Here is a 12,180-nt window from a genome sequence, read left to right as displayed (position 1 = left end):
CCGGTCAGGGGCACAGCAAGACTCTAAAGCCAGAAGGGCTAAGGAGTATGACTGGACCATGGCAGCCATACACACTTTAGTGTGAGTTAGCCTGCTATGGGTCCAACGTAAGTGGCTGGCTTTGGGGAATGCCTAGAGAGCTGTGACTGGCAAAGGCCCCCCACGAATTACAGCCAGCCTTTGCGGCCTCCTTGCTGGGTGCCCAGTGCCCCAGGCTTCCTATGTCCTTGCTGATTCAACTTACCCAACAATTCATGTATGTACCCAGTTTACAGATGGGCTCAGAGAGGCCGGGTAACCTGCACAGGGCCACACAGGCGGCTGGTGGTGGAGCTGGGATCCACCCCCACACCCCTGGCCACAGCATCACACCGCTTCCTATTTCACAGTGTTTCCTGATGCTGACCATGTCTCTTTCCACGGGGCTGAAGCTGGTAAGTCCTTACCCTCGCTGACATGAGCTGGACCCCACCCCAGATGAAATCAGTCCTACATACTACCCTCATTGGGCTCACCAAGTCACAGAAGAAATACTACCCCCACCCCCACCACGTATTAGCCAGGGGGCAGGAAGTGCAAGATGATGCACTCCAATTGCAGACTCCTACTCATCCTGCAAAACCTATTGCAAAGGTCCTTCCTTGGGGAAGGCTCTCTGGCCGGGCTCCCAGGGCCCACGGTTCTTACCCCACACCTGAGGGCCAAGACTGGGCTCCTGCAGACCCTGGTTCTCAGCTGTACAGCACTTGCAGGCTTTGGAGAGAGCTCCAGCTAGAGAAAGAGCCCCAGCATGGGTGGGTCTGGGTGCTGGGGCAGGGGCCTGGCCTGCCACCCCCAACCCATGGGCTTCAGATTTTCCAGCTTCAGATGAGGCCCTGACACCGGCCCCATGATCTTGGCGGTGCCGACAGGGCTGGCATGTGACCATTTGGGGGGTCCTGGCCTCACCCAGGCCCTTACTCAGCCCCCAGACCCACCTGACCTCACCCGGCCAGGAAGCAGTTTGGCCCAGGAGGCTGGACCCTCCTGGAGCTGCCAGCCGAGGAGAGAGTGACCAGGAATCAGACTCTAAATGGCGGTTGAAATGCAGGGACAGGCTTCCAGCGTTTTTGCTCTAAAGTCTAAATTTAGATGCAGGGGGGTAAACAGAACCCAGCAGCCTCTTGATTTTAGAGACCCCCGGGCGCTTAACAGAGGAGCCCGTGTTTGCAAAAACGGCTTTTCCCTCCACTCAAACTTTAACACAAACAAACGCATTTTGTTCCAAGGGCGAAGAAAAAAGTCTTAAATCCTCCCCAAACACCTCCACAGCCAGGCATGGGGCGCCACACTCGGGGGAGCGGGGAGCTCTCACGCCAGTGTCGGGTGTCCCCACCAGGGTCGGGGGACAGGAGGAGACACTCAGCCGTTGAGCCCACAGCTTCACTAGACGATATAGAATCTGAAGCTTGGTGGGGGAGGGGGGTTCTTCTCGTGAAGTCTGGCCGGGACACCGCTGTCCTGGGCTGAATAGCGTCCCCCCGAAAGTCACGTTGCCCAGACCCTCAGAATATGAGCTTATTTGGACACAGGGCCTTTGTCGAGGTGCTTATGGTAAAATCTCGAGTCGAGATCATCCTGGTTTGTCCAGGCAGCCTCTAAACCAGAGACAAGTGTCCTTACAAGCGACAGAAGATGCGGCTACAAACCCAGGGACTGCCTAAAGCCCCAGAGGCTGGAAGAGGCAGGAAGGACCCTCCCCTGGAGCCTCGGGAGGGAGCCCTGCCCACGCTTGGATCTCGGACTTCTGGTCTCCAGAGCTGGGAGACAATACACTTCTCTGGTCTGAAGGGCCTCGGTCTGTGGGACCTTGTTGGGGCTGCCCCGGGAGATGGATGCCCCCACTGTCCCCAGGGCCATGGGCAGAACCAATCCGCGGGCTCGCCACCCTCTCATTCATCCACACGACGGACACTGCTGAGCCGATGCCGAGGACGCCCAGGGCTGCCTCAGGGGCACCCACAACCCCACCACTGGGCTTGAGAGCTCTCGATGCCAGCCCTCCAGAGGGACTCCCATGGCTCTGCAGAGGGAAATACGGGGCCCACCCTTCCCACCCCCCGGGGGCTGAGATGCCCTCCTTTGGAGTCTGGGAAGCCCAGGCCTGCAGGGTGGGGGGTGGGAGGGGTGCACAGGCCAAGCCCTGGTGGACCCGGGGGGCGGAGACCAGGGGACCTGCTGCCTTGGGCCTCCCAGGGCGGCACCCCACCCCCATCTGTCCCAGATAGGGAGCCTCGGGGCAGGGCCAGGCAGGGGCCCGGCGCCCCCTCCCACGGGAGGCAAGCTGGACACGGGCAAAGAACAACCGCCGGGCACAGTGGCAAATCACCAAACTGGCTTCCAAGCCCCCGTCGGGCCGGCCCTGTCTTGCATTTCTCGAGCTGTTTGTCCGAGCCGCGCCAGGAACACAGCCCATAACTCAAGCCTCGGGCCGCTCCCGCTCGGACAGCTGCAGGGGCAGCCGCCGCGATGAATGGGCGCGTTCGCCCCACAGCCCCAGGGGGCGGGGGGCCCGGGCGGCCCAGAGGCGCAGGGCCCGGTGGGAACAATGGCCCGGCCGGGGCCCGCGGTGGCCGGGGCCGGGGCTGCAGCTGACGGCGGGGCCGGGGCACCGGTGCCAAGCCGGGTACAAAGGGGCTGTTCTCCCGGCCGGCGGGCGGATGTTTGCACAGGTGTGGGAGAGGGGGCACCGCTCCGCCGGGGGCTGGGGGCAGGGGAGCCGCCCGGGGAGCCAGGGAGGGCAGCGCCAAGGCCGGGCACCGCTTATCGGCCGGCCTCGGGCGATCGCCCACACACTTCCTCCTGGCTCTGGGCAGCCTGTCCCCACGTGGGCCCGCCACCAGGGTCTGTCCCCTCCACCCACCCCGGCAAGCTCCCTGCCGGCGGCCGAGCCCTCCTGCCCAAACCTGCCAGGGCCTGCCACGCCAGGGCCTATGGGGGCATCGGCGCTTGTGGTGGGGAGGGCGGAGGGGCCTCTCCCAGGCATGGAGTCGAGTTAGCATGTCTTCGTCTTCCTCCAGCAGCCTGGCACGCTGGAAGCTTCCAGAAAACACGCAGACTCGCTGACATCAGGGACCCTGCCTGTGTGCTTGGCCTCATGGGCGTGGGACACGACACAGACATAGCAGGGCATGTGTGCCCACCAAGGGTACCAGGTTCAGGGAGGCTTCCCGGTCCACCCTGACAACCGGGGATCAGCCTCCTTTCTGGAGGGGGGTGGGAACCCCAGCTGAGAGCAGGGCCCACTTTCTCTGGAAGGTAAAAGACTGGGGACTGACATGGCTGGGGCCTGCCCCCTGCCCCATTCCCCTTAGACCCCGTGCTGCCCCCATGGCCTCACCACATCTCATGCAGGTTAGGAGCCTCTGCTGTCCCTGGGCCCCCCTCACCTTCATGAGCCCAGATGTCAGCCGCCCCACCCCCAGCTGTGGAGGGGTGCCCCACTCAGCCATGCTCAGCCTGCAGTAGGGCCAGTGTCCACCTGCCACTGCCCGCTCCACTGCTCCTGGCTCTCTTCTAGACCCTCCTGAGGCACTAGTGGGTCACACCCCAGAGCACTTTGAAGGAGGGAGCACTGCACCCCAGGAGAATGGTGGGAAGCGTGAGGACCTGGCCTGTGACCCATGCCCCATCCCTCCCACAGCAAGGGTCCATCCCGGGCTGTGGCAGGGCCTTGCACATGCCATCACCAGCCTGGGGCCTGATCCCTGGGGGTGGTAAATCTACCAGCCACCCTGCCATCAAGTGCCCCACCTCCCCACGAGGCCCAGGGTGTGGGTAGAGGGTGTGGTAAGGGGCACCTTTCACACTCCAAACACTTGTTCTGCGGGCCCACACGGCAGGGACACGGGCAGGCCTCCGGGTGCATGTGGCTAACACAGGCCTTGCCTGGCTGTCCAGCAATGAGTAGTCCTCAGGGGAATGTCCCTCGCCCCTGCAGGCCTGACCTGGGAAGCCCCTGCCTGCCTTCCTGAGGGTCCCTCTGCCTCATGTCCGTGTCTCCTGCAGACTGGCAGCTCAGGGAGCCGAGAGCCACCCAGTCCATGCTCTGGACCACTTGCAAATGAAGCTGGGTGCCAGGTACGGGCCCTGCTGATAGTGTGGCCCAGGAGTCTATTTCCACAGCCAGAGGAGCCTGCACTTCTGTGAGCGGGGCTTAGCTGCAGCATCTGCAGGCTGGACACACGGCCCAGACAGGGGGACGCTCCTCCTTTCTCTTGAGGACCCGTGCCTGTCATATCACAGGGTTGTTTGCTAGTTAATTCTGCATTCCTTGATGCAGGGATGCTCCTGGGGACAGCACAGATCCTCCTGGACAGGGAGGACCTGCGCTTGACCCCACCTCCCCACGTGGCCAGGGCAAAGGTCAGCCAGGGCAAAGGTCAGCCAGTGCCCCGGGTCTGGCCAAGGAGAGCCCCCCCGGGGGTGGGTGGGAGCTCCCAGGCCCAGCACATGCCCTATTGGATACCCACTGCACAGGCTCAGAGATATAGAGACCCTCCCACCGCATCCCCCAAGCACGAAGGGTCCAGCATGGGGCCCCCAAGCATTAGCACAAAGAGCCTTCCACTCAAACCAGCAGGTCCCAGAGCCCAGCGCCCTCGGTCCTCCCGCCCCGGGCACCTGCCCCCACTTACCACTCCCCACCACAGGGCATCTGCATAGCTGCCAAACTCCACTTGGCCCGAGTCGTTCACGGCGTCCTTCTCGGCCAGGTACACGAAGTACGAGGAGAAGATGAGGCCCAGGAAGCCGATGTACAAGGTGGTGATGAGCTCCTGGGGGCACAGTGGGCAGAGGGGCCGCATCAGCTGGGCACTCATGGTGTCCCCGGCCTCTGTGACGGCGCTCCAGGCAGACGTCACAGGCTGGGGGCACCTACAGGTGGTTCTCTGTGAATCCCCGAGTGCTTTGCACGCCTGCACTAGACTTTAGGACAGCGCACCTCCGCTTCTTCTCAGTGGCCAGTGGCAGGCCCAGGCCATTGCCTGAGGGACAGGCCAACACACAGGCTCCGAGGCCCCCGGCTCTGCCCCAGGACCGAGGTGCTGCACCTTCGTGGGACCCTTCCCATCTGCCACTGTGAGATCCCTGAGCCTCACTCTCCATCCTGTACTTCTGTCCCTGCTCTGCCCCTGGCTCTGCCCTCCACTCCGCCCCCTGCTCTGCCCCCTACTCTGCACCCACGTTCTGCCCCCAGCTTCTGGTCCCCAGCTCCGGGGAGTGTGGGCACATCATCTGCCTGGCAGGTGGGGACGTGGGCACCACAGCATGCGAGGCACTGAGACTCGGCATAGCACTCCATCCTCCCCCAACCTCGGGCCCTCCACCCCACCCAGACCACCCACCTGGCGGTGGATGAAGACCACAGAGCCAAGCAGCCTCCAGGTACCTCCCTGGCGATCCACATGCAGCATCCTCAGGATCTGGAGGAAGCGGATGCCCCTGCGGGGGACATACCTCTGTACCCCTGGCCCCGACTCACCCTCAGGCACCTCTGAACAGCCCCCCACCCTCAGTTCAGCCCCTCAAAGTCCAGCCCTGAAACTGCCCACTTGCCACCATGCCAGCCTCACCGTCCCTCCTCAAACAAGTGTTGGGGCCGAGGGCAGCAGGCCAGGCCCCAGCCAAATTTCTTTGGTCTCCAGGCCACTTCTGGGGGGAGGCCTTGGGATCACCTCAGTTTACAGATGAGCAAACTGAGGTCCCCAGATGGTTAGGTTCTGGCCCAAGTCCCAGAAGTGCTCTTGCTGGGTCTCAAACCCAGGGAGCCTAACTCAGTGTGGGGTCTAAGCCTGCGCCCCCACCCCCAGCACGTTGCCCCGGGCTCTTGCACCCCCAGCTGGGACAGCTTGCAGCCCAGGTGTACCTGATGGCCGAGGTGGCAAACACCTGCCCCTTGGAGCCCACGCAGAGGACAACCATGGAGGCCAGGACCACGATGAGGTCTGAGGAGAAGGGGCGGTGTGTCACCAGCCAGGCAGCTGGCTCAAGGGAAGGAGCCTGGCGGTCAGGAGGACAGGGCCACTCGGACAGGGAGACTGGCCCTCCATCTCGGGCACACCCAGGTGTACCCGGCCCACCTCCCAGCCCCACTCCCAAGCCACCAGGGCAGCAGATCCCCATGCTGTGCTGGGCACAACCAAAGCAGTGCCCCAAGGGCAGCATCTGGGCTGCCTCCTATGTTGGGGGAGTTACCCTACTGGCCTCAGGGAGACTCCAGCTGCTGGTGCTCATGATGGGGACCCACCCTGCCGGATCCCCCTCCCTGGGGTGGGTGCCTAGCCCTTGCCTGGAAACCTGGGGTGGGGGGTAAAGGTCCCCTGGGGGCAGGCGGGACTCACCAATGATGGAGATGGGCTTCCGGGCAAAGCGCAGCCTCCCCCAGATGCCTACATACTTGCTGCGGCAGCCTGCTGACCAGAGGCGGACCACATACTCCGTCCCAAAGAACACCACCAGGACAATCTCCTGAGGGGCAGAGGGGAGTGAGCCAGTGGGGCCTCTGCTGAGAGGCACCCAATAGCAGCCAGCCTGGGTCCTGGTCTTCCAAGGGTGGGTGGCACCTAGTGCGTGGTCCACCTGGACAGGCCAGGTCCACTGCCAGCAGACACCTGCAGCTCTTCAGACCAGGGCCCAAGCAGGCCCAAGGGGACATCCACAGCAAGGCTTGGGAGAGGCTCAGGGCTTGTGTCTTCACCTGGCCCTGAGAACATGACATCCTGGGGTGCACATTCTCTGGCCAGCACTCATTTGAACCACTGAGCTCCCAGAGCTCAAACCATACATCCTCATGTGGGTGTTGGAAAACATCCATCCTCATGGGGTGGCCCCTCTTTCACCTCATAGCCACCATGCCACCAAGGACACAGAATCCGGGAACACTTGGTAGCTATAACTGGGCCCAGATGCAAGAGCACCCAGGGCAGGGGAGGTGAACAGCAGGAGGAGGCAGCATGGGGTCTCAGAGGGCATCACTGGCACTCCCCTCAAAGGAAGGGCAGGTACCAGGTCGGCTGTGGAGTAGTGCCCCTCAGGAGGCTCCTTCCACAGCCAGGGCTCTGACAAGGACCACTCCATACATCAGGCTGCGGTCAGGTGCATCAAGGAGGGGAAACCAGAGTGCCAAGATCCAGGCTACAGAGGACGGATGGGCAGTGGACATAGACAGGTGGGTGGATGGGTGGACAAGTGAGGGCAGATGGTGTAAAACCCAAGTTCAACAGCAAACCAGACAACCCAGGTGAGGTAGACAGGTTCCCAGAGACTGAACCCTACCAAGATTAATCAGGAAGAAGTATGAAATCTGAATAGACCTATAACCAGGGAGGAGATTGAACCCAGGATCAAAATGCTCCCAGCAAAGAGGAGCCATGGACCCAAAGTCTTCCCAGGTGAGTTCTACCAAACATTTAGAGATCTAATTACAATCTTTCTCACATTTTTCCAAAACAAAACAAAACAAAAAACTGAAGAGGACAGAACACTTCCTAACTCGTCCTGTGAGGCCGGCATTCCCCAGACACCAAAGTTAGAGAAAGATATTGCAAGAACAGAGGAACATACACGGGTACGTGAGCCAGTTCCAGAGCAAGTTAGATCACACTCTATAACCAAGTGGGATCTATGTTTGGAATGCAAGGATGGTTCCGCTTAAGAAAACTGACCAACAGAACACATCACGTTAACAGAACAAAGGGGAGGGGTGGGGGGATGCATGACATCCATTGATGCACATGGAAAAAATGCCACCCCTCTTCATGTTGAAAGCAGCGGACCAACCAGGAACACAGGGAGACACCTGCACGTGATAAACGCCACATCTGAAAACCCCACCGTAAATAGCGCACCAATGATGACAGAGAAAGAAAGATGGGACGCTCTTCCTCTACGATCAGAAACAAGGCAAGAACACAACACCCATCCCCGCCAGCCTGTGCGACGCTGTGTGACAGACAAGCTCCAGCCAGAGCAAGGAGGTGAGGAAAAGAAAGAAAAGGTGTCCAGATTGGGAAGGAAAAATAAGATTATCTCTATTCAGAGAAGATACGATCTGATGCGTGGAAAACTCTAGATTCCACAGGTGCACATGCCTGTCGAATCTCACTAGAATTCCGCAGAGTGGGGTGCAAAGTCAGCACACACCAATGCATGGTACTCTTTCCACCACCAACGAACGATCTTAAGAAGAAATGACAAAAGCCAGTCCCGTTTACAGTAGCGTCAAGAAGAAATAAAATATTTGTGAGTTAACCACGGAGGCCAAAGTCTTGCAGAATGAAAATACCGCGTCGAGAAATGGAAGGAGACACACAAGGTCAGGTGCGCCCCGTGTTCCTGGGCCGCACGAGGCAGAGCTGCCAACGCCACCCAAAGTGATCTACAGAGGCAACGCCATCTCTCTCAAAAACACAATGACTTCACTCTCTCTCTCTTTTTTGTAGAAACAGTGGTCTTAGGTTCATGTGGAATCTCATGGAACCCTGAACAGTCCAAACAAAACAGGGTCCGTCCACACAAGGGATGATCGCTCAGCCTTATGAAGGAAGGAGAAGCCGACACCTCCTCCAGCATGGACCCACCCTGAGGGCACTCTGAGGGGAAAGGCTAGACATGCTGGCCTCCAGCTGGCCCCCTGCCCCGTCCTCCCTTTGGAGTCTGGCCCTGGCAGGGGACATCCGCCCCCACGGGGTGGCAGTGCAGGTCCTGCTCCCATGCCCCCCTTTGCCCTCCCCACCCGGGAGCCTGCCACGAGGTGGTGGCTGGACACTGCCCACTGGCTCCCAAGTCTCATTAATTCGGGTGTGAAATAGTGCTCCTGCCACCCAGCTGGTGTTGGAGGCAAGCTCAGTGGATAATGGGGAGAAAACACGGGAAAGTTTCTCTCTCCTTTTGCAAAAAAGTTCTCAGTTCACAACGTGGATCGTTTGGGTGGGGGTGGGGGCGGGGGCGCTGTGCATGGCTGATGGGAGAGCCAGGGGCATGCGAACCTGCAGTCTCTGTGACCTTGAGGCTGGCAGCAGGCCGAGCCCATAGGGCGGGGGCCACATTCAGCGCCCAGCCCCTCTCCGTGGCCCCACAACAGGGTCTGCCCTGGCTGGCATTCCACGTGGGTCTGCTGAATGAACGAACACACGCACAAGTAAGCCAGTAAGCAGCCTGAGAGCCCCCCGCTCACGTCTTCCCCAAGGACCTGGCCCTGCCAAGTCCCAGGAGGCAGGACGAGCCCGTGGTCAGTGATGTGCCCGCAGGGAAAGGATGGGGCCGTGTGACTTCCACGATTGGCCATCACAAGAAGGGCCACAGGAGCCACCACTGTCAGAGTTCCCAAAGTGGACACACGGGCACTGGCATCTTCATAGAAGAGGAGTCGCCGGGCCACTGGGTGGTCCCCAAAGGAGCCGTCCCCAGAGCCTCCATCCGAGCACATCCACACACCAACCAGCTCATCAATTGCTTCGTGGTTTACGTTCTTATTCTGATGCATTTTTAAAAATTACTTAAAAACCTTCTTCAGTTGTATCCTAAGCAGATTCAAAGTACTCGACACATCTTACAAAAGACCTTAAACTAAATAAGTAACCATAGGGACTGCTGCGTCCCCACCCCCACCCCCCAAATCACCTTGCTCTCACACTTCGGGAGAACCTGGTCCCGAGCTCAGAGCTACCCCTGCTCCCAGGGCTGGCGGTCTGAGAACACGGACTCCCCTCCGCAGGGCTGAGGTGTAAGAATAATTTAAAACAATGCTAATCCTCAAATCCTGTTTGAGTCTGGAATGCAGCACGAGGCCGGGCTGGCTGCAGGCTGGCTGCATGGGGCGCTCCCGGCGTCCTGGCGAGGCCGAGCTCACTGATGCCACGCTGTCAGCCCGCCGCGAAGGACGGGACAGAGGCTTCACTGTCCGGAGGCACGAGACAGCGGGGACAGACGTTTGCTCAGAGATAGAACAACCTCCACCACTGGCAGGGCAGCACTCGGGGAGCAAGGCCACAGCCAGGACCTCAGAACCCAGCGCTGCTTGCAGGGACCTGCAGGGGCTCCCAGGGACAGGTTTCCTGGCCAGCCTGGCCCGGGGCTACCTCTCAGAGCCATGTGTCCCCCAAACCTGGGCTCAAGAGGGCTCTTCCTAGCCCACGGCTCCAGCCCAGCAGGGGCCCCGGATATTTTCACAGGCGTGACCTTGGCCATCCCAGGCCAGAGGCTGCCTGGGGCTACGACAGGGCTTAATCGTCTGGACACTGGTGGAGACCAGGGGGCGGGGGGCAGTAAGGGGCCCGCAGGAGGGCTGAGTCCCTGTCGTCCCTGATGCCTCCCCCAATGTAGGGCCAACACCCCCAGTCTCCGGCAGGCTCTCCAGAGGGCAGGGACACCTCCTCATGGTTCCGGGCTAAGGGACCCAGGTGGGGACCCCCCCCCACCCAGCCCCTGGCTACCCTCTGCGCAGTTTCCTGCACTCTGGCAGGAACAGGCCCCAGGGCCATCCGTCGTGCATACCAGGCCCTCAGCAAGCCCAAAGGTGAACTAAAGGGGCCCTGCCAACAGCTGTCGCCTCCCCCAGGCCCCGTGCTCAGGCCGCCACTGTCACTCCTCACAGCCTACAAGGTAGGGTCAGGGTGTGTGTCCCCCTTCCCAGGGCCCCAACCCCAGCCCATCCTGAGAGACGCCCATTAACCCAAGGCAGCACCCCCCCACTCCCACACTGCCCCACCCCCAGCTCCCTAGCGCTCTGCACCTCGGATGCTCCTGGTGCCCTCCCGACACGTCCCTGCTCAGGTCCTCACAGCTTCTCAATCCAGCTCAGGCCCCCAGCGCCCCCCAGGAGCCCCATCAGCACACCTGTGGAAGCCACTGGGCTCCCCTACTGATAACAGCCAGCCCAGAGGCCCTCCTGGCTGCTGCATGTGGTGTCTGCGTGACCCCGGCTGTGCACAGGGTCAAGGATGCAGGCCGGGAGGCTCTGGTGTTGTTGGTGCATGGCCCTGAGCTCTGCCCTGCAGGTACAAGGAGAGAGGCTACGCTGGTGTCAGGGACCTCGCTGACATTGCAGCCAAACCAGAGGGACAGAGGGACCCCTCCCACCATCACACAGAAAAAGCAAGGCCGCCTCCTGGCTGCAGTCAGCTTCATGGATGAGGGGCCCATGAGTCAGGGTGGGTGCAGAGACCAAGGTACAGACCCAAGCATTTCCTCGCCGTGGGGGGACCAAGTGGCTATTGAGCCCCCCATTCCCACCTGTGTCGCTTGGTGAATCTCAGTCCAGGCCTTTCTGGGCTCTTCCTGTGGGTCTTACCGGTGGCGGGTGCTACGGGGTGGCTCATAGCCGTGCTGTCTGTGTAAGTCAGAAGTGTTCTCAAGAACATACTTCCTAAGCAAGAACCCAATTAAAAAATGGGTTGAACAGACGTTTCTCTAAAGAAGACACACAGGGGATCAACAGACACCAACCCCACTCATCCTCAGGGAGACGTAAATCAAAACCACAGTGAGATACCACCTCACACCCGTCACAACAGCTAGAATCAAAAACACGAGAAACAGCAAGTGTTGGTGAGGATGTGGGGAAAGGGGAACCTTTTGCACGGCTGGGAATGCAGACTGGAGCAGCCACTGTGGAGTACGGTGTGGAGGGTCCTCAGAAAGTTAAAAACAGAGCTCCCCTACGACCAGCAATTGCACCACTGGGTATTTCCCAGAAAGAAACCAAACACTATTTCAAACAGACACCTGCGTGCCCACGTTCATGGCTGCATTGCTGACCACAATCGATATGGAAGCAGCCCCCTGCCCATCGATGGATGGATGGACGAAGAGGAGGTGGTGTGTGCACAGTGGACTATCACTCAGCCACTGAAAGAATGAGATCCCATCATCTGCAACACCACGGATGGGGCTCGAGGGCATCCCGGTCAGTGGCGCAAGTCAGACAGCTCGGCTGTACGTGGAATCCAAATATACACACGAAACTAAGCCCATGGACTTGGAGATTTGGGGTCGCCAGAGGTGGGGGTGCAGCTTGGGGCAGGGGAGAAATGAGTGATGAACTGTTTTGCTTTTTTAGTTTAAATAAATTGAAATTTTTCAAAAAGATAGTGGAACACTAGGTGCCAGGGCCAGGGGAGGGATGGGGACAGAGAGTGG

The 12,180-nt window shown here is 60.2% G+C and overlaps 1 protein-coding gene across 3 annotated transcripts in view; it reads right to left on the bottom strand.

Moving 5' to 3' along the window:
* KCNQ1 (potassium voltage-gated channel subfamily Q member 1) overlaps positions 1-12,180 on the bottom strand; it is a 324,161-nt gene that overhangs the window by 233,859 nt on the left and 78,122 nt on the right. For all 3 annotated transcript variants that reach the window (XM_049096377.1, XM_025451838.3, XM_049096378.1), the window contains 4 exons: positions 6,384-6,510; positions 5,909-5,987; positions 5,388-5,484; positions 4,677-4,817 (listed from right to left, as the gene is read on the bottom strand). In XM_049096377.1, the coding sequence (XP_048952334.1) occupies positions 4,677-4,817; positions 5,388-5,484; positions 5,909-5,987; positions 6,384-6,510 (444 nt within the window). The remainder of the gene's footprint in view (positions 1-4,676; positions 4,818-5,387; positions 5,485-5,908; positions 5,988-6,383; positions 6,511-12,180) is intronic.

This window comes from Canis lupus, chromosome 18 (genome assembly GCF_003254725.2).
Source record: "Canis lupus dingo isolate Sandy chromosome 18, ASM325472v2, whole genome shotgun sequence".
In the NCBI taxonomy this organism is placed as follows: domain Eukaryota; kingdom Metazoa; phylum Chordata; class Mammalia; order Carnivora; family Canidae; genus Canis; species Canis lupus.
This window is presented reverse-complemented; position numbering and strand designations above follow the sequence as displayed.